At 42.4% G+C, this 23,026-nt stretch overlaps 1 protein-coding gene across 1 annotated transcript in view; it reads right to left on the reverse strand.

Moving 5' to 3' along the window:
* The window catches only part of CLIP1 (CAP-Gly domain containing linker protein 1), a 117,019-nt gene that overhangs the window by 74,659 nt on the left and 19,334 nt on the right, over positions 1-23,026 (reverse strand). The window contains 2 exon segments of the mRNA XM_070386248.1: positions 4,490-5,061; positions 9,307-9,501. Of these exon segments, the coding sequence (XP_070242349.1) occupies positions 4,490-5,061; positions 9,307-9,391 (657 nt within the window). The 5' untranslated portion in view covers positions 9,392-9,501.

Genomic DNA, 23,026 nt, shown 5'->3' on the forward strand with positions numbered 1-23,026 from the left:
ACACAGAAAAAAGACTTGTGGACACAAAGGGGTTAGGGGAGGCAAGGGTGAACTGGGAGATTAGGACCGACACGTACACACTAACACGCGTGAGAGAGACAGCTCAGGAAACGGCAGCCCACTCCAGTGTTCTTGCCTGGAGAATCCCAGGGACGGGGGAGCCTGGTGGGCTGCCGCCTACGGGGTTGCAGAGTCGGACACGACTGAAGTGACTTAGCAGCAGCAGTGGGAAGCTGCTGTAGAGCACAGGGAGCTCAGCTGGGTGATGTGATGACCTAGAGGGGAGGGACAGGGGACGGGAGGGAGGCTCAAGAGGGAGGGGATGTATGTATACACATGGCTGAGTCACGCTGTTGTACAGCAGGAGCTAACATTACACTGGAAAGCAATTATACTCCAATAAAATTTTTTAATTAATTAAAACTAAATAACTAGGTGAGGAGATAAATAAGACGTGGTATAACCCTAAAATGGAGTATCATCAGTCATAAAAAGCAATGAACTACATGATGAACCGCAAACACTCTGCTGAGTAAAAGGAACCAGACATTACAAAACTATGGAAGATTTGGGGGCGTTTATAGGAAATATAGGCTTCTCTGGTAGCTCAGCTGGTAAAGAATCCACCTACAATCCAAGAGACCCTGGTTGGATGGGAAGATCCATTGGAGAAGGGATAGGTTACCCACTCCAGTATTCTTGGGCTTTTCTGGTGGCTTAGCTGGTAAAGAATCCGCCTGCAATGTGGGAGACCTGGGTTCGAACCCTGGGTTCGGAAGATCCCATGGAGAAGGGAACAGCTACCCACTTCAGTATTTTTGGCCTGGAGAATTCCATGGACTGTATAGTGCCAGAGAATTGATGCTTCTGAACTGTGGTGTTGAAGAAGACACTTGAGAGTCCCTTGGACTGCAAGGAGATCAAACCAGTCAATCCTAAAAGAAATCAATCCTGAATATTCATTAGAAGGACTGATGCTGAAGCTCCAATACTTTGGTCACCTGATGCCAAGAGCCGACTCATTAGAAAAGACCCTAATGCTGGGAAAGATAGAAGGCAGAAGGAAAAGGGGATGACAGGGGATGAGATGGTTGGATGGCATCACCGACTCAATGGACACTGAGTTTGAGCATGCTCCAGGAGATGGTGAAGGACAGGGAAGCCTGGCATGCTGCAGTCTGTGGGGGTCGCGAAGAGTTGGACACAATTGACTGACTGAACACCAAAAATAGGAAATATCTGTGAAAGGCCAATGTGCAGAGACAGAAAATGGATCATTGATTGTGCCTGGGGCTGGAGGTGCTGGTGGAGAATGACTTGCAGACTGGCAGGAGGAACTTTCCAGGGGATGCAAATATTCTAAAACTGGATTATAGTGACTGCATAACTGTGTACATTTATTAAAAATTATGGAATGTTTGGATGCATAAATTACACCTTCATACAGCTGCTTAAGGAACAAAACAGATACAAGTTAAATAAAAGGAAGGATTAGCTTAAAATTAAGATGGAGGTGATGGATACATGTTAGAGCAGCGAGAATGGGAGGGACTCCCCGAGGGGCTGACAATGCAGAAAACTGAAACACCATCTGGGTGTCCCACAGCATTTATTTATTTACTTTTTAAAACAAAAGACAGGGACTTCCCTGATGGTCCAGTGACTAGGACTCCACACTCCCAATCCAGGGGGCCCAGGTTTGATCCCTGGCCAGGGAACGAGATGCCACATGCCACAATTAAGACTTGGTGTGTTGGTGCAGCTAAATGAATAAATGCTTTTTTAAAAAAAAATAAAATCTATTTGTAACTGTTTAAACATTTAATAGGAACCGAAAAAAAAAAAAGAAGAAGAATCTGAGACTGATAAAAGTACAGAATATTTAATTGTAAGAGTCACTTTACATCTTTAGAGCACTAAGATCAAAAAAGTTTAGCAAAGACTCTGGTCTTGGGAGCAGACTCATCTTACTCATGACTATTTCTGAGACAGACTCCTTGACCAACTGCCCCAACTCTCATTTGCCCATGGGCTCAGCACATAACTAAAATTAAAAACATACAGATCGTGGCGCTCCACTCTTTTGAGCAGGGGAATTTGGGAAACTCGGAGCCAAATCCTCTTTTGCTAACAGCAGAGGGAGAACCCAGGGCTTCCCCGGTGGCTCAGATGGTAAAGAGTTCGCCTGCAATGCAGGAGACCTGGGTTTGATCCCTGAGTTGGGAAGATCCCCAGGAGAAGGAAACCGCAACCCACTCCAATATTCTTGCCTGGAAAAGTTTCATGGACAGAGCAGCCTGGTGAGCTACAGTTCATGGGGTCGCAGAGAGTTGGACACACTGATCAACTAAACACAAAAGCATCAAAAAACCTCCAGTGCAACAAAACTGCAGCTGGGACAGATTCAAAGTTGGTATAGAAGTGAACTGTAATTGTATTAGTCACTCAGTTGTGTCTGATTGTTTGTGACCCCATCCAGGCTCCTCTGTCCATAGGATTCTCCAGGCAAGCATACTGGAATGGGTTATCATGCCCTCCTCCAGGGGATCTTACAGACCCAGGGATCGAATCTGGGCCTCCTGTTTCACAGGCAGATTCTTCACCATCTGAGCCATCAGGGAGGCCCCCAAGAAGTGAGTACATGCCAGACAAACAAGTTACAGATTGAGCCTTGGTAAGCACTGATGTGCTGAAATGATGCTCTAAATTCTGAAACATCAACTGCTAAAACTCATGACTTTCATAACTGGAAGAAGGAACCACTAACCTTGAAACTAACAGATCCAGAAGGAACTCCTTGAAGGTAACAGGTATAAAGGGCCGCCACAAGTATGAGGGGACTCGTGAATTCACAGGCTGCTACTCATGGATGCTACAGGACCGGAAAGCAGAAGTCCTGAATTCTAAATCTAAAACCTGCCTTCAACACACTGTATGTCCTTGTCTGTAGGACAATATAATCACAAAAACTGCCTACTTCAGAATTACGCTACCGGTCATCAACTCTACATAACAGGTTCTACAGTAAAAACACCTAAACTTGAATTGCAGAAACATCACTCTTAAGGTTGTACAAACTTGGGCAAGTGACTATACTTCTTAAAGCCTATTTTCTCGTCAGTTCTGTGGTACTACTCCATTCACTGCTGATACAGAGTTCCCTGGTGGTCCAGTGGTTACGACTCCTCACCTGCTGAGGGTCCAGGTTCGATCCCTGGTCAGGGAACTAAGATCCCACAGGTTGTGCAGCCCAGCCAAAAATGAAAATTTTTAATTAAAAAAAAAAAAATAAAGGATCCACTGCTAAAACATTAAATGAAATGCATGGGATACTCCAAAGACTAACAGCCATATTTCTTTTCCTTTTTTTTTTTTTTAAAGCAGTTGTACAGATATAAAGGATATTGAAAGAGCACAGGGTCAAAGACTTCAGACAAACGTTATGCCTTGAACTTAACAAAAGTGTTGAAAAAGTAAAAGAGTAAAGCTTTAAATTTTCAGTGAGAAAAAGAGCTACCATTTATTGAGTGTTGACTGCTAAGAATGATATATGCATCATCTAGTGATGAGATGTTTGGACAGCATCTCTGACTCAATGGACATGAACTTGGGCAAACACTGGGAAATAATCCGGGACTGGGAGGCCTGGCATGCTGCAGTCCACGGGGTCACCAAGAATCAGACATGATTTAGCAACTGAAGAACACCGACAACATCTACTTTAACCCTCACAACAATGCTAGAGGTGAGCACTATTACTCCACCTTGTTTTCACAGACAAGAAAACTAAGCAGTTAAATAACTTGCTCAGGCCATAACGGCAGTTAGACTCACCTTATGTTTTTAGCACTGCTATACTGCCTCTTATGTAAAACAAACAAAAGAAGAATAAACCAATCTTCATGTCAAATTCGGGGATTCGTGAATGTACAGCATATAGACCTTCAACACTGTTTCCTGCCTTTTTAGCACAACAGGACCTAGTGTACATTTCCTTCCTTTTCCTAGACCTAAAGCTGATAGTTTAAAAGGCACAGAAGTTCTGAAATAACATCCTGTGATGTCTGAGTTTTCCAAGACACTCAAGGAGACAGGATCTCGTATTTATCCACATACTATCCGAAAGCAAAAATTAAAAACCAGAGAGGGGAAAAAAAAACCCTTTGTTAAAAAACATCTCAGTCTACCTCTCAGGTTGTTTTGTCAAATAAAGCTATCTTAGTATTTACAAGCTAAAAATTCAATATTCTTTTAGCTAAACTGGAAGACAAAACTAGGTTGATCACTGCAAACCTATGCTTAAACTATGTACAAACTACATAGCCAGTTTCTAATCTGTTGGATATTCACACAAACCAGAAAACCTGATTAATTTCTCTAGAAATGAGTGAACAGAACAGATTCTGAGCCCACACGTGTGTATTTCATCCCCTCGCCAGTGATTATCTCTCAAGTCAACACGACGACCTCGGAAGGTTTCTGCACTAACCAGTACTCGGTCTCCGATTTTGAGTTCTCTCTCTCCTTTCTTGATTGAGCCGGCCTCTGAAAGGTTGGAGATAGATTCGCTGGCGGTTTTCGTAAGGTTGCTGATCTGAGACGTAGCTGAAGGTTCCTTTGCGGTTGGTTGGGATGATTTGTGGGGAATATTTGAGGGGGTGGCTGGAGACGAGGACGCCATGCTGATTCCCGAAGTGGACAGAGACGAAGTCGCCCTGGAAGCGTGAGGCGTCTGCGGGCCATCAGCTTCATCCTCTGCCTGCACCTTCCTCGTCAACTTTGAAGGTCGGGTAAATATCCCCTTTAGAAGCTCACACTGGAAGTACCGAACTCCTGCTACTGAGCCATCATTCTTGCCTATGGGCTCATCCAAAACGATCCCGGCCCACTGGCCTGGTGCAAACTGTGTTTCTCCCAGGAACTGGATAAATCCAGGCTTATTCCCATTCACCCAAACTCGCTCCCCAACTCGAAAGTCATCCACAAACTCCTCTTGTGTCTCAGAGGACAGAGTGCTTGATGCTTTTTCACTGGATATTGTTTTTTCTATTGGAGCAGCAACTGCAAACAGAAGAAAGGATCAGAAAAGATTCAGTTTTATATTTAAGCAGACAACTCCTAAGTTAAGGAAAATAAACTGAGAAGAAGAGTCAAAAGCAACAGAAGTAGCCACAATACTTCAAGAGATACTCTGTTTATCTTTCTTCTTTTTTTTTTAGCAAGGAGGTAAAAAGACTCTTGAGAGTCCCTTGGACTGCAAGAAGATCCAACCAGTCCATTCTAAAGGAGATCAGCCCTGGGTGTTCTTTGGAAGGAATGATGCTAAAGCTGAAACTCCAGTACTTTGGCCACCTCATGCAAAGAGTTGACTCATTGTAAAAGACTCTGATGCTGGGAGGGACTGGGGGCAGGAGGAGAAGGGGACGACAGAGGATGAGATGGCTGGATGGCATCACCAACTCGATGGACGTGAGTTTGAGTGAACTCCGGGAGATGGTGATGGACAGGGAGGCCTGGCGTGCTGCCATTCATGGGGTCACAAAGAGTCGGACATGACTGAGCAACTGAACTGAACTGAACTGAACTGAAAAAGTATTAATACTTGATTCATTACTACTGTTTTCAATGCTATCAAAACTCAGTGAGCTGATAAGACTTAATCTTTATTTGAAATTTAGATTGCTGCTAAGTCACTTCAGTCATGTCCAACTCTGTGCGACCCCATAGACGGCAGCCCACCAGGCTCCCCCGTCCCTGGGATTCTCCAGGCAAGAACACTGGAGTGGGTTGCCATTTCCTTCTCCAATGCATGAAAGCGAAAAGTGAAAGTGAAGTTGCTCAGTTGTATCCGACTCTTAGCGACCCCATGGACTGCAGCCTACCAGGCTCCTCCGTCCATGGGATTTTCCAGGCTCAAGAGTACTGGAGAGGGGTGCCATTGCCTTCTCCTGAAATTTAGATTGGAAGAAGTCAAAAACAAGGGGGAAAAATGTAGTCCTTTTCCCAGAATTTATAACATAGGTCTGATTTTATTGTTTCCCCATATTCTGTACAACATGAGTGAACTCAGACCCATTGAAATGGACTCTATTCCCCCATTTGAAAGGTCACCTAAAATTGACAGGACTAGGCCAATAGTCACAACAGAGATTCTCAATTAACTTGACACAGGAGGAGATTTAGTGCTGGAGTCCCCACCGTCACTGTTTCAAGACCATTCTTTTGCTAGCAGAGGTGGAAGTCCCAGGAAGCAAGAAAAGAGAGCCAGACTCCCTGTGAAAGCAAGATGACTTTGCAAACTCTGCTGCTGCTAAGTCGCTTCAGTCATGTCCGACTCTGTGCGACCCCATAAACGGCAGCCCACCAGGCTCCCCCGTCCCTGGGATTCTCCAGGTAAGAACACTGGAGTGGGTTGCCATTTCCTTGAAAACTCTACCCAGTGGTAAAGACAGGGTTAAGATTTTGCCAGAAATGTGGTATTTCCACTAGGAATACATTCATGCATCCACCCAGCAACCACTGATTAAATATTTAGCGTGAACTGGCAAACAGAGCCTGAATTCTTAATGTCTGCCATTTACCGGGCATATCCTGATCTTAGGACGTTACATGACCCAAGTTTTTTTTAATCTGTAAAGGGGGAAAGTAGTGATATCTGTCTTGATGGTTTTTTTTTTTAACCCAAAATGAGAATTACATGGAATAATGTATTTATCCATGTTATACATCTTTTTTTAGTTCCAACCACTCCAGAACTAGTCCCAGGCACTGTTCTTCACTGGGAGACAAAGCAAAACAGTATAGTCCGTGCTTTCATAGAGCTCAGAGTCTAGAGGTAGAGAAGCAGACAGTTAAGAGACACACCAAGCCATTTCAGGTGGTCTAAGTGCTGTGGAAGAGATAACGCCTTTGGGTAGAACAGTCAGGGAAGGCCTCCTGGAGGAGGTGACATCTAGTCTGAGGTCTGATCAGCAGGAATGAATCACACAAAGCCTGGGGAGCAGAGTGGCCTGGCTGGCTGAGAGTGGGTACTGAGCATCTGAGCATCTCTTTACCCTACATAGAAAGGGAGACTGGAGTTTCCATTTGTGGAGGGTTTTTATTGTTGTTTTTTTTAGAAGACAGTGGGTGCTCTCAGATAGAACAGATAATAATCTGCCAAAGACAGGGGCTAGTTTATTTTTTTTTTAAGAGTTAGTGCTAGCTTTGTACATCAACGTGTCCATGGAGCCTGGTACGCTAGAGTCCATGGGGTGCCAAAGTGTCGGACACAACTGAGCGACTTCACTTTGACTTTCACTTTGTACATCAACAATCATTCTTCAGAGTGTGGCAAGCATGAATTTCTGAAAAACCATCTTCATAAAAGTGTCTTGAATTCCTTGGCAATGACTTCCTTTCAAGCATATAAGTTTTAGTCTTAATAAGCTACTTTAATCTCATGTGTGCCAAGGAAGGCTGGGGAAACCAAGTTGAATTACATATGATCTGTGGACTCAAGGACTCTATATGCTAAAAGGTGTGCACAAAAAATATTAAAAGTGAAAAAGACAATTCTAACAGGGGTTAAGTATAACAGTGGATGGCTTCATAGAAGGTTTGGCATTTGAAGGGGTCTTAAAAGAGGAAAGATTTTGGGGAGAAGAAGGGGATGCCAAAATTAGAACTGATTTCCACAAGGCTAAATAGCCCTGAAATAAGTCCATTTCTTCATAATCCTTTGCCTTATTAGTAAAGCTTTCTTTTTATGGCCTCTCTGAAAAGAACCAGGTTTTATCCTGATACATACAATGTAAAGAACTCACCATCTCTAATTAGTCAATACTTACTGAGCTCCTGTTACATGCCAGGAAATTTTCTAGGTGTGTAGATGGAATACAGCAGTGGGGGGAAAAAAAAACAAACACAAAGATTCCTTTCCTCAAGGAAGCCCAATGAATGTCTTTATGAAAGAATTTGAAAAAACAATGTTGGACTTAATAGATTATGGTGGGCACCTGTCTAGAATGGCTGAAAACCTAAGATTTAGATTTAATAGTACATAAATCACATAAAAAGATGACAAAAGCAAGCATCAGATGTCCTCTCCTCCTGCCTCTCTGATCATTATGGGATATAAGTGGAAATGGTAGAGGAGGAGATGGAGAACAGATGAGAAACAGGTTTCTGCTGCTGCTAAGTCACTTCAGTCGTGTCCAACTCTGTGTGATCCCATAGATGGCAGCCCACCAGGCTTCCCTGTCCCTGGGATTCTCCAGGCAAGAACACTGGAGTGGGTTGCCATTTCCTTCTCCAATGCATGGAAGTGAAAAGTGAAAGTGAAGTCGCTCAGTTGTGTCTGACTCCTAGCGACCCCATGGACTGCAGCCTACCAGGCTCCTCCGTCCATGGGATTTGCCAGGCAAGAGTACTGGCATGGGGTGCCATTGCCTTCTCCAGGTTGCTAAAGATAATCAAAGGCGCAGGTTCATCTATAAACTGGCACAGGCCTCCCTCATGAGCCAGACTTGAGCCACTGTAGTACCTGCTCCCTGATGACAATGGCCAATTTCGGGTCAATGACTGTCATCGTATCTTTTAAGTCTGACTAGTCTTTGCTTTCTCTACATATCCCTAAACCCCGAGGAGAAAGGTCCTGATGGGCTCAGGAAGATACATGGGGAAGAAAACTGAAGAAATACTTTAACACTGTCAGGATCAAATACTGAAGTTAGCTTGACAATTATTTCAGCACTGGTGTACCAGGGGTCCCTAACCTCTGGGCCCAAACGAGTGCCTCCTGTCAGATCAGCAGCAGCGTTAGATTAGGAATAAAGTGCACAATAAACATAATGCACTTGAATCATCCCCAAACCCACCCCCTCCACAAGTGTGTGAAAAAACTGTCTTCCATGAAATCAGTCTCTGGTGCCAAAAAGGTTGGGACCGCTGCCTTACACTGAAGAAATGAAATTAAGATAGACTCTTCATTGAATAAGACTTCTAGAGAGAAAGTTTGGAACTTCCCTGGTGCTCCAGTGGTTAAGACTCCATGCTCCCAATGCAGGGGCCAGGGTTCAATTCCTGGTCAGGGAACTAGATTCCACATGCCACAACTAAGACCCAGTACAACTAAACAATATATTTTTTAGAAGACTTCTAGATACAAAATTCTATGTCTTTTAACTGAAACTTTTTCAAGTATTTTCAAGAATACGAAGTTCTATAAAGACTGTCTTCTTACATTTTTCAAATCAAGACTTTCAATAGAAGTCTTCATATCGGATTAAAATGCACTTGCTGTTAAAGAGAAACATAAAGTATTACCAGCAGCAGGCGTCTTCAAGGCTGTGCTTCCAGGCTTCAGAATCTTGGTGGGGGCCTTAAGCCCGCTTGGTTTTAGCATACTCATTGTCTTCTGTGTGTCAGAGCTGCTTCTCCTCTGCCTGTTGCCACTATCTTTCCCCAGTCATGGATACAACTGTGGGTGATTCTATAGTGATGTCAGTCTCTGGGTTAAATCTGCAAAGAGATAAACAGAAAAAGAAGTTTAGAATCTAGAGAAAGAAAATAGAAACAATTATGGAAAGCAGCTTTCACAACCTAAACTCTCCCTTATGTCTCCACAATGAACGTAAGAACCTAGAAAACTCTAGATATCAAAAAGATTGAAGATGCTGGAACTTCCTGGTGGTCCAGTGGCTGAGACTCCACACCCTCAATGCAGAGGTTGGCGTGGGTTCAATCCTTGGTCAGGGAACTAGATCCCACATGTTGAAACTAGGAGTTCACAATCTACAACTAAAGATCCCTAAGCAAACAAAAATAAATATTTTTTAAAAGTCTTTTAGAAAAATGAAGATGCTGTTGAAATAGGTTTAAAAGCAATTTACTATCCTAAAGACAGGAAGCTAAGGCTGGCAATATGCTCACTTTTCTTTATAGCATCTAATAATACCAGTTCAGTACACTGCCCAAAATCCACATAACCCATAAAGAGGTTCAGAAAAATGCCCACCAGACTCAACAGAGTTAGCTTTCAGTTTTCACTTCATTCATTTCTATGTTGCTTAAGATTTATGATCACAAGCCTATATTAACTATATATATAGATTAATCCACAGAAATATATAATAACTCAATATAAAACCATATATATGTTAAATGAGAGAGAGGGTTCAACAGCAAACTCTGTAAGAAGAAAGCCGTATCTAGAAAGTACTAAAGGAAAATTATCTTTATTCTGTTTATAGAAACACAATCATCTGATTTAGTCAAGACCAAGTACGAATCTACAACTTTTGGGCTCATGCAAAACTGTAATTTGCTCTTTAAGAGTGAAGGAAGACCTTTGGATTTTGGAATAGGGAAAAATATTTCTAGACATAATACCTAAGAAAACAGAATTCAAAGAGAAAAATGCTATTTACTAACACTCTCTCAAATGTTTGCATTCCGTGCTTTTTTATTTTTTTTTCCTGCTAGTCGAGTTTGGGTGACGAAGCACAGACCTCACTCTCTCTTTTACAAGCAATTCGGAGCATCAGTAAACAACATGGCCAGGGCTGACAGAGGTGCTGCTCTGGCCCCTTCGTCCCTGTGGTGGGTTGAATGGCAGCCTCCCCAAAAGATATATCCATCTGGGAATTCCCTGGTGGTTCAGTGGCACAAGCCTATATTAACTATAGGCTAACATTAACTATATTAGCCTATATTAATGGTGGGACTCCATGCTCTCACTGCCGAGGGCCCGGGTTTGATCCCTGGTTGGGGAACTAAGATCCCACAAGCCATGAGGCTAAAAAAAAGGAAAGGAAAATCTGTTGATCAAAAGAGATATCCATCTGGAATCTGTGAACAGACCTTGAGGTGAGTGCCTCCTGGATGACCTGCATGCCCTAAACCTGAGGACCAGTGTCCTAATTAGAAGAGAAGAGCACAGAGGAGACAGCCAGGTGAAGATGGAGGCAGGGATTACAGCCGAGTGTCTACAAGCCAAGGGTGGCCAGCAGCCACAGAAAGCTAAGAGAAAAGCCTGAGATGGATTCCCTGAGATGGATTCTCCCTCAGAGCTCCAGAAGGAACCTACCCTGGCGACACCATGGTTTCAGACATTTGGCCTCCAGAGCTGTGACAGAACAGATTTAAGCCACCAGGTTGGTGGTTGCTTGCTATGGCAGACGGAAACTAATACAGCCATGTATGTTTTTCTGTTCAAAGCTAATCAGACTGAATGGAAATCAAGCCAAGACAGCAGCGTCATTAGGTTCACTCTGCAGATTTCCCATGGTTCTCAAGAGGGTTCAAAATGTCACAAAAGTGGCTTTTTTTTTTTAAAGTCAAAGGTAAATTGTGTGGTTTGGGAGAAGATTGTGATTAACAGATACAGAACTGCTGTGAATCTGAAGACAGTGATTGCCTATTCTGACTATTAATACAGAATTCCCAGGTTCCTTACTATCACCACCACCACCACCGCTGCCAGGACCATGGCAGTGGGCTGGGAGTCTCTGCACCAGGTCGGGTGGTTCTGACTCAGATTTGAAACCATGTGCTTTACTGCTAGATCCTCACCACCCACAGTCGGTCAGATGCAAGCAGAAGTACCTGCTCCTGCTCCTGCCTTAGACAGATGGAAGGGTTTGGCCGAGTCTCCTCTAGACCAGGGGTCTCCAACCCACCAGGACACAGACTGGTTCCTCTGAGGAACCAGGCTGCACAGGAGGTGAGCAGCGGGTGAGCAAGTGAAGCTTCATCTGTATTAACAGCCGCTCCCCGTTGCTCATATTACCTCCTGAGCTTAGGAAAACAAACTCAGGGTTCCCACTGATTCTGCATTATGGTGACTTAATTATTCAATTATATATCACAACGTCATAATAAGAAAGTGCACAATAAATGGAATGCACTTGAATCATCCTGAAACTATCTCCCACCCCAACCCGCTCCCTGGAAAAATTCTTCCATGATACTGGTCCCTGGTGCCAAAAAGCTTGTTTGCACGTGCAAAAATGTTTGAGGAGGATGGGGATAAGCTAAGTGCAGAGAGTACCAAGGGGTCTGCGTCTTGCCAACTCTTCACCCTGGTCCAACATCATAAAGTGATGACGATCAGGTAGGGAAGGACAGAACAGATGGAGGAGGCACAAAAGTCCTGGAAAAGCTATTATAGTGTTAAGAAGAGAGGATGAAGTACTCCTTAAAATATTTCACTCAGGCGCAACAGTGAATTCTTGAGCTCACATCAAGCGCTCCTCCCTAAAGAGAAATTCTGAAAACCGCCACAGTAAGTGACTAGGTCAACCTCAGCCAGTTTCAAACCTTGCAGCTCAACACTCTAAGCTCACAAAACGCTGCCCCCTAAAAGCCTTGGCCCAAGAAACAGAGGCGTGTTTTTATCAGGAACCTAAGAATGGTCATAAACTCGGGTCTTTTAGTCTTCTGTTGTCTGATCTTTGTGCCTCTGGCTCTCAGTCCATCTGAGCCACTTGAATCCCAAAGCAGGGGAACTGTGACCAAGATTTAATGAAGGAGAAAAATCTATGTCTCAATAAGAGAATTAGGAGGAACATCACCAATGTTGGCTTTTAAATCTTCCAATTTAGGTTTCTTTTTCATGCATTATTAATGAATGCCATGTCAGGCTTGCTTTTGGGGAAAAAAAATCAATTCACTGAGAAAGAAAAGATCAAAGTTCTTGGTCATGGTACCCACAAAATGTAATGACCCAGAAACAATTGCTCTGCACAATGTTTCAAGGTCAGTCAATGTCATACTGAAATGAATCAATTCCAAAACACATGCAAAAAGAAGAGAGATGTACTTGCCTCACTAATACATTGAGAATATTTGAAATTCTGATGCTTATGGTCACTTAATCAAGAAATTTGGATCTAAGGTAAGACCCCCTCTACCCTCCCAACATGTGAAGACCACAACACCAGAATATTATCATTTAGCAATAAATGTTATCCTTATTATTGCAGTTGAGCCTTATAATACTATGACGTGTGTGTATGCGTGCTCAGTCATGTTCCACTCTTTTGAGACCCCATGGACGGCAAGCCCACGAGGCTCCTCTGTACACGGGATTTTCCAGGCATGAGTACTGGAGCAGGTTGCCATTTCCTACTCCAGGGGATCTTCCCGAACCAACAATGAAACCCTTGTCTCCTATATTGCCTGCATTGGCAGGAGGATCCCTTATTGCTGAGGCACCTGGGAAGCCCAGTTATTTTCTTTTTTTTTAAATTTATTTATTTTGGCTGCGCTGGGTCTTAGTTGCAGCTCGAGGGATCTTTGTTGCAGCACATGGGATCTAGTTCCCCAACTGGGAACTATGGTTACTCAGACTTTGTATCCTGCAGCTATTTCCTTAAAAATGAATCATGTGAGCCTGTCACTTCAAGGAAAACAACTATTTGTTGACAAATAAAATTCAAGTTATTCACACATCCTCTGTGAACCTGAGAGTGTCTCAATACTACAGGTTTTTCTCATGAGATAGACAATACTAACAAATATAATTATATTGTATAAATGAAATGTGCCAATATTTGCAAGATCTCATAACTCAGTGAGTCAATTTTTTTCCAACCAACAATGTATAATATTACAAAATCACATTCATTCAAAGCACAAATTAGACCAGTGGATTTTTATGTAATGATAGAAGTTCATTCATACAGTTTGAGATTTCACCTTTAAGAAACTACAACCTATCAAGTTTTTGGAGAAGTATTAAAAGAAAAAAATCCATACGTATCTGAAAATGCTTTGCCTTTCCTATAAATCTGGGTAAGGCCAATTTTCTTCATAGACTTCAACCAAAATAACGTTATCACTACAGTTCAAATGCAGGAGTTGTCTTTTACTAAGTTTGTCTTCTGTTAAAGCCAGTCATTTAGAGATTGGCAAGAATGTGAAACAATGCCATCTTGTCATTCATTCTTTTTTTACTTTAGAAAATAGTTATTTTTCATTAAAGACATATAACATGTTAGTGGGCTTATTATTATTATTTCTGCTGCTGCTGCTAAGTTGCTTCAGTCGTGTCCGACTCTGTGCGACCCCATTGACAGAAGCCCACCAGGCTCCCCCATCCCTGGGATTCTCCAGGCAAGAACACTGGAGTGGGTTGCCACTTCCTTCTCCAATTATTTCTAATGATTAATAAATATTAATAAATATTTATTTAAAATATTTTCAGTTTTAATTTCTAATATGGGAAATATCAAAAGATAAAACCAATATAAATGAAAACTCTTTGGAGACCTCAATTATTTTTAAGGATGTACAGGGGTCCTGAGGAAAAAAACATTTGAGAACTGCTACTGTAAGCATTTTTGCTTTACATTTTGAGCCACAGAGGGCTTCCCAGTTCCAAAGGGCTTCCAGAAGCATGTGCTTCTCCTTCAGATCATTTTTAGATCTGGAAGTCAAGTTAACAAGTACAGGGTTTACTACTGTATTACCTGCATTATTACAGCACTGTGCTAGGGGCTGAGTGATGGAAGAAGCCTGAACCTGCAATCTATACAAGACCAGATGTAGGTACGGAAAGCAACGTGAACACAATGAAACGCTGACATTGGGGTATCTGTATACATAAGACGGACATTTCTCTAAGGCAGACATCAGATGGAATGGAGCTATCAGCACTTTTCAAAATGTGCAGCGGCAGCAGCATCTCCTGGGAACTTGCTAGAAATGCAAATTATTTGGGATCTTCCCCAAACCTACTGAAACGAACTCTAGGGGTGGGGCCGGCTATCTGCATTCCAAGCCTTTCAGATAGTTCTGAGGCTAACGTCTGAGAAACACTGCTGAACAACTGATAAGATCAGAGGTTCATTTTCTCAATTACACACACATGAATCACCCACGTGACCGATTTGGCAACTATCCCTACAGAAGTCTTGGTGCTTTCACTCTATGCTTTTGTTTCAGCTTTTTCACTCAGTCTTGAAAGCACTTTCCAAGCCTGGTGGTTTGGTGGTTCAGTTGCTAGGTGGTGTCCAACTCTGCAACAACCCCTTGGACTGTAGCCCACTAGGCTGCTCTGTCCATGGATTTCCCAGGCAAGAACACTGGAGAGGGCTGCCACTTCTTTCTCTATTTCCAAGCCTACTTATTTTCATCTGCTGAAACCCTACGCAAGGGCCAGTTAGGGATGCAGCTGCCCCACAAAACCTTTCACCAATGAAAATGTGTTCATCCTTCAGTCTCCCATAGAACTAAGTCTGTATCTCTTTCCTATCACCTGGCACACCGAGCTGGGTCTATATGACCATAGAGTCTGTGTGTGTATGTGTTTAGACATTAGACTCTCTGAGACCCCATGGACTACAGCCCGCCAGACTCTGTCCATAGAATTTTCTAGGCAAGAATACTGGAGCAGGTTGCCATTTCCTACTCCAGGGGATCTTTCCGACCAGGCAATGAACTTGTATCCCCAGCGTTTCCTTCACTGGCAGGCAGATGCTTTACCACTGAGCCACCTATGAAGCCCCCTAGAGATTCTACCAGATTAAACACACCCTGGGGGGGATGAAACCGTATTTTAGTCATCTTTATATCCCTAGTTGTACTTTATAAACAAAGCTGACTATACAAAAATGAGAAAAATACTCTGAATTGTTTAAATGAGTTAACAAACCAGTTGGGACGTACCCAATATTTTAAAAAGTTATTTTTGGTGCTTGCTACAGGTGACAGAACAACATAGAACACAGGCCTAAGCTCAAGAATTTATGATGCAGTTGGAGAGAAAAGACCCACAAATATATAATAATTAAAAATAAAATGCCACTCATGAGAAATACCAAACTATGGGATGTGATGGTCCTGAAAGTGTCTTAGAAGATGCAAAGGTGGAGTGGACTGAGGCAGAGAGAAAAGACTTCAGGGACAAGGCAGAATTTGAGGGGTGGCGGTCAGCAACAGTGTTGGACAGGTGTTGGCCGTCAGGATTTTTTTTTTTAAGGCAGAGAGAAAAAATTTCAGAAAAGAAACGAGGGAGGAAGAAAGGTATGGAGCGTGTGAATAAGATGCTCAGTATGGCAAACCTTAGAAGATTCTTGTAAGAAATCAATTTAGAGAGTTAAATAGGAAAGAGACTTGAAAGAGTTTTAGAGGAAATTCCTTGGTGATCCAGTGGTTAGGACTCAGATTTCACTGCTGTGGCCTGGGTTCAGTCCCTGGTTGGGGAACTAAGATCCCACGAGTCATGCAGTGTGGCGGGGTAGGGCAGGGGGATTCTCTTTTTTTAATCTACTGGTCCAAAGATTAAAGATCTTTGGGAAAGACTAGAGATCTCTTCAAGAAAATTAGAGATACCAAGGGAACATTTTATGCAAAGATGGGCTCGATAAAGGACAAAAATGGTATGGACCTAACAGAAGCAGAAGATATTAAGAAGAGGTGGCAAGAATACACAGAAGAACTGTACAAAAAAGAGCTTCACGACCCAGGTAATCACGATGGTGTGATCACTCACCTAGAGCCAGACATCCTGGAATGTGAAGTCAAGTGGGCCTTAGAAAGCATCACTACGAACAAAGCTAGTGGAGGTGATGGAATTCCAGTGGAGCTATTTCAAATCCTGAAAGATGATGCTGTGAAAGTGCTGCACTCAATATGCCAGCAAATTTGGAAAACTCAGCAGTGGCCACAGGACTGGAAAAGGTCCGTTTTCATTCCAATCCCAAAGAAAGGCAAAGCCAAAGAATGCTCAAACTACCACACAATTGCACTCATCTCACACACTAGTAAAGTAATGCTCAAAATTCTCCAAGCCAGGCTTCAGCAATACATGAACCGTGAACTTCCAGATGTTCAAGCTGGTTTTAGAAAAGGCAGAGGAACCAGAGATCAAATTGCCAACATCCGCTGGATCATCGAAAAAGAAAGAGAGTTCCAAAAAAACATCTGTTTCTGCTTTATTGACTATGCCAAAGCCTTTGACTGTGTGGATCACAATAAACTGTGGAAAATTCTTCAAGAGATGGGAATACCAGACCACCTGACCTGCCTCTTGAGAAATCTGTATGCAGGTCAGGAAGCAACAGTTAGAAGTGGACATGAAACAACAGACTGGTTCCAAATAGGAAAAGGAGTACATCAAGGTTGTATATTGTCACCCTGTTTATTTAACTTATGCAGAGTACATCATGAGAAACGTTGGGCTGGAAGAAGCACAAGCTGGAATCAAGATTGCCAGGAGAAATATCAATAACCTGAGATATGCAGATCATACCACCCTTATGGCAGAAAGTGAAGAGGAACTAAAAAGCCTCTTGATGAAAGTGAAAGAGGAGAGTGAAAAAGTTGGCTTAAAGCTCAACATTCAGAAAACTAAGATCATGGCATCTGGTCCCATCACTTCATGGGAAATAGACGGGGAAACAGTGGAAACAGTGTCAGACTTTATTTTGGGGGGCTCCAAAATCACTACAGATGGTGATTGCAGCCATGAAATTAAAAGACGCTTACTCCTTGGAAGGAAAGTTATGACCAACCTAGACAGCATATTAAAAAGCAGAGATATTACTTTGCCAACAAAGGTCCATCTAGTCAAGGCTATGGTTTTTCCAGTGGTCATGTATGGATGTTAGAGTTGGACTGTGAAGAAAGCTGAGTGCCGAAGAATTGATGCTTTTGAACTGTGGTGTTGGAGAAGACTCTTGAGAGTCCCTTGGACTGCAAGGAGATCCAACCAGTCCATCCTAAAGGAGATCAGTCCTGGGTGTTCATTGGAAGGACTGATGCTGAAGCTGAAACTGCAATACTTTGGCCACTTCATGCGAAGAGTTGACTCATTGGCCCTGATGCTGGGAGGGATTGGGGGCAGGAGGAGAAGGGGATAACAGAGGATGAGATGGCTGGATGGCATCACCGACTCGATGGACATGAGTTTGAGTGAACTCTGGGAGTTGGTGATGGACAGGCCTGGCGTGCTGCGATTCATGGGGTCGCAAAGAGTCGGACACTACTGAGCGACTGAACTGAAGTGAACTGACTGAACTGGTCCAAAACGAAAAGATGTCTACAGTTTCCCTTCAGGCCTTACATTTATTTCGTTTGTTCCTTTCATTATCTTAACCTAACCACCATTACCAAGCAAAGATTTTGACTGATAGTTGGCAACCTCTTTTCCAGGGACATGTCGAATTTTCATTCATTCCAGCCATGGGTGCTGGTAACAGATCGGGGCTGGCTGCTGAGACAGGTCTTAATTAGCAGGGAAGAACCATGAGCATCAAAAGACAATGATTAAACTGCAAACATAAAGAAAGCTTCTCATCTAAAACCCTTCGGATAATACCTTAGCCAGGATAAACTTGGGAGAGGCTATAAAGATTAGCATCACTGAATACAAATGACAAATTCCAGACTTTACTACTCTACACACTGCAGGAGGGGAGGGGGATCAGATATTTCACAAGCTACTGTGGCTTGAAAACTTTTGGTTTCTTACCATAAGCTGCTCACCCTAGTTTATAAGTCTAGCAGGAAGCTAAATGTTCTAGGTCTGTACTCTCCAATACAGTAGCCACTAGCCACCTGCACTGTTTAAATTCTTTTAAAATGAAATCAAGTTAAAAATTCAGTTCCTCCGTCACACCAGCCACATTTCAAGTGCTCGACAGCCTCAATGCAACATGCAGAATAATTTCCAGCGCCATTAAGTTCTATCGGCCCTGCTGTAGAACCACCTCCATCCAAGAACCATCTATGTGCCAAATAGTGTCCTTCAAAGTAACCACCTGAGGAAACACTAAGTTTATTTGAATAATACTGCTTTGGTCAAAAATATTTTTAACTCTTCATTTAGAAATAACTTTAGAGACAGTTTTTAAGTTGCACCTTAATAGTGACCCAAGGCAATAGCGACCAACCATCTCAATGGCTCAATACTCTTCGTTGGACTTGGCTCTTAAAATTACGACTAGCTGTTTCCAAAACTTGAACCCAAAAACCTCAAAAATACAATGATGTGCAATTACTGAACAGAGCAAAAATGTATCCAAGGCACATGGGCCAATTCCAAGAGTTCCAAAAAGGGTTTCTGAACGGCTTATCACTATAATTAGTGAACAATGCCTCCCTAGATGAAACAACTGAAGTTCTGGTGTATTTTTTTCATTTATTTTTAAGTCTGTCACATTATTTTATTATCCCACTTTCCAAACTATAATATTGCAACAGATACCACACACCAACCCCCAGAACCTTTTATTTATACCACTGAATGATGCCATGGTTCTAATATTTTTTCAAGCTAAAAACCATTTGTAAAATGTTTGTCTCTAGAACTTAACAGCTCACTTCTGAACAGTTAACAATAGCTACTATTTTGCTTGTATGCTTCTCAAACTCCAGACAGAGAAGAGAGATCTACTTCTGAGAACCAACTATGCAGCGGGGAGAAGGGCCCCAGGACACAGGCGGCTCAGCTGCAGAGTCCCTTGTGCCTCCCTCCTCACCGAAAGGTTTACATTTCCACCTAAAAACAGGAATCACTGTCGTCAAACATCAACACCAGAAGAACAGTTTTGTTTTGTTTCTGTGTAACCTACAGGTTTATTTTAAGAAGACAAAAAAGCCAGGCCTGAAATACACAAAAATTTTGAACTAGGTTAATAACCTGTGTTTGTGATTAACTCCAAGATCTGATCTAGATAATAAATACAAAAGGACAAGATATTTATTTCAGGGAAGCAAATAACCTTACAAGACCTAGCCTCTTTGGAATTTCTACAAAAGAATTGTAGTATTGTATTTCTTGAGAATGTCAGCTTTACCTAAAGGTGGGATTTCAGAAAGAAGGGCTATTCTTCCACCCAACAAAAAAGAAATGTCTTCTACCCTCTATGAAGTCAAGGATTCCTATCCATTTGTCTAGTGTGTTAGATACTGGAAAATATCAGCAACTGGGGAAGTTTCACGAGATGAAAACAATGCCAGGACATAGAAAGCATCTCAAATACCAGCTATTACTATTTCTAAGAATCCAAGCACCCCACTTTCCTCTCAAATAGAACCTCTCTCACTGCACATTACTGGACAGGAAATTACATACAAATCAGTCTCCCATTCTAAACAAGCAAGTTTTCAGAGGTTAAAGATACAGTTCAAGCTATAGCCTTCTCCAAACACAGAAAGAATTGCTGTAGTTCTTCCTTTTAGTAAGCAATTTAATAAGCAATCACCTATCACCTGCCTCGTAAATGTAAGAATATTGAAAACATCCAGATAAAAAAAATTTTTTTTACTATAGTAAGGACAGTGGGTTAGTTATCAGGACTTTGAAAGGAAAAAAAAAAAAAAGACCCAGTAATGAAGCCCAAGTTTAAAGGTGACTCTACTGCCATCTAATACTTTATACAAGACACAGAGAGCTGGTACTGCTCCAACCGCCCCAGCAAACTGCCACAGTGCCATTTCAAGATGCCTCTGGGGACTTCTCTGGTGGCTCAGTGGTACAGAATCCACCTGTCAAGGCAGGGGACATGGGTTCGATCCCTGGTTTGGGAAGATCCCACATGTAGTGGGACAGCTGGGTCCATGCACCACAACTGCTGAGTCCACATGCCCCAGCTACCAAAGCCCATGTGCCTAGAGTCCATGCTCTGCAACAAGAGAAGCCACGGCAATGAGAAGCCCGCACACCAACGAGAGTAGCTCCTGCTTTCTGCAACTGGAGGAGGCCTGCACACAGAAATGAAGACCCAGCACAGCCATAAGTAAGTAAAAGTAAATAAATAAATCTTTTTAAAAAAGACCCTCTGGGATCACCCCCCTGTACCCATCTGCAAACACCCACTACCATTCGGACTCCATCCCGGTTAACCCTTCCACGAAAGAGGTCTTGCAAAGCAAACAAAAATTCAAAAGTTAAAGATTCAGTTCTCCCTACGTTAGAATACATGCTGAAAGCACAGAAATGTTTACAACCGTGAACAGTGACCTAAAGCAGTTAAACAGGGGTTCCATATTGTACCCATAGATAAAACTGACTTCAAACTGGTGATTTCGGGGGTCTACAACCTACATGTACAGGACGACTCATTTCAAAAAGTTGTCTTGGGACTTCCCTGGTGGTCCAGTGGTTGAGACTCTGTGTTTCCAATGCAGAAGGGCGGGGTTCGATCCCTGATTAGGGAACTAGATCCCACGTGCCACAACTAAGATTCAGCAGTCAAATAATTAAAAATAAAAAGTTGTGTTAAAGACATCCCAGTCCAAGAGACTCATCCAGCACATTTGGAAGGGAACACACCAAGTGAAGCTAAGAAAGGGCTCCTAGTCTCAAAGAATAAGTGTTTTGAGACTCTAGGTCGTATGTGTTTAGGAAAATAGGGCCATGTGACCGTTACAGAGGGGAAAAAATAGAGAACACAGAGAACAATGCTTTAAAAAGAGGTCTAATCCAGAAACTGGGATGTTGAGTCTCTCGGATACTGACATGCTTTGCAGGGAGAAAAATGACAACAGCAACAGAATTTTGGCCACGTGATCTTTCAATTCAAACTCACGGAACCAAACTTAGAGAAAGGGTCCAATATCTACTTAAATAAAAAATAGCTGGGGGAGGGGCTTCCTTGGAGGTCCAGTGATTAAGACTCTGAGCTCCCACTGTAGAGGGCACAGGTTCGATTTCTGGGATGCAACAACAACAAAAAAAGACAATTTAAAAAAAATAGGAGGGGTTAATTTATCAAGTGCTTAACACCCAACACACAGGAACACAGTTTCCTGAAGTTTTTGTCTGTTTAAAGAAAGACATTCTTTAGAAAATTCTATTATGTATTAACCCTCAGAGACTAGATTTCTGGGTATCTATGTGGACCAACACCTTTTCTTCCAACTCCAACTAAAACATGTTCAAAGAGCAAAGCGATACATTCAAAACCAAATGATGACAACTTCTCGATGGTGATATATCAGAATTCAGGCCTCCGGGTCATAAATAATTCATACCACTAACAAACAAGTCTAATCATTTCAAACTATTACTTGGCTGGTGCTATAGATATATTTCCACAGAACAAAAATTGTTATGTTTATTTGCAGGGAATGGGAAAACAGACAGCAAATTTCATAGCAAACAGAGCCACTGGTGAACCACATACCCATCCACACAGTTAAAATATTTCTGCTCTTCTTTTGTGTTTTGTTTTCATATGTCCTGCCAGAAGTGCTTTTAAAACGGTGATCTTCTTAAACATTATACACTCTTTTTCAATAAAATAGAGAGGGCCCAATGTCAACGTCTTTACTTTTTAATCTACTGAAGTTGCAAAAAGTCAACACAAATCCAACAAAAAGAGACAAACCGATACCTCATGATGTCTGTAGAATCGGGCCAGGCCTCAGCTCATATCCTGGCAGGAGCTGGGCAAATATTTTGAGCAATCCTGGCTGTGAGGTCATGATGCTGACATCACAAACAGGAACTCTGACGCTGGTCAGCCTCTAGGATGCCACCTCACCACGTTAAAGGAAAACCAGAAGGTTCTGTAGCCCTGAATCTGGAGCTGATAATTCAAAAAAACCTAACTTCTCCCAAGAAATTATCATCCTGTGAAAATTAAGCAACTCGTTCTCCACTACAGACCAGCACAGGCAATGCAGGTGAGCAGAGAACAGCACATCCCCCTAAGTTAAGGATTTAGCTCACTACCAGGCACATATTTTTATATACTTCAAGTTTGCAAGTTGTTATTTTGGTTCAGTTTCAAACACTTTCTCTTATTATTCTCTCCTGGGAAATTAAGCTATGTTTAAGAATTCTGAAAACCGAGGAGGAAGTAAATCATGAACTTAAAATGTCATCTTGGTCTCGCCACTCCACTACATCACTAACTTCACCAAGTCCAATATTTATTTATACTGATGGAGGCTTCTGATGTGTAAGCTAGAGGTTGATTTCACCAGGGCTTCCCTGGTGGTGCAGTGAATAAGAATCCGCTTGTCAGTGCAGGGTGCATGGGTTTGATCCCTGGTCCAGGAAGATTCCATATGTCAAGATTCCACATGTCAA

This window comes from Bos mutus, chromosome 17, assembly GCF_027580195.1.
Source record: "Bos mutus isolate GX-2022 chromosome 17, NWIPB_WYAK_1.1, whole genome shotgun sequence".
Classification (NCBI taxonomy): Eukaryota; Metazoa; Chordata; class Mammalia; order Artiodactyla; family Bovidae; genus Bos; species Bos mutus.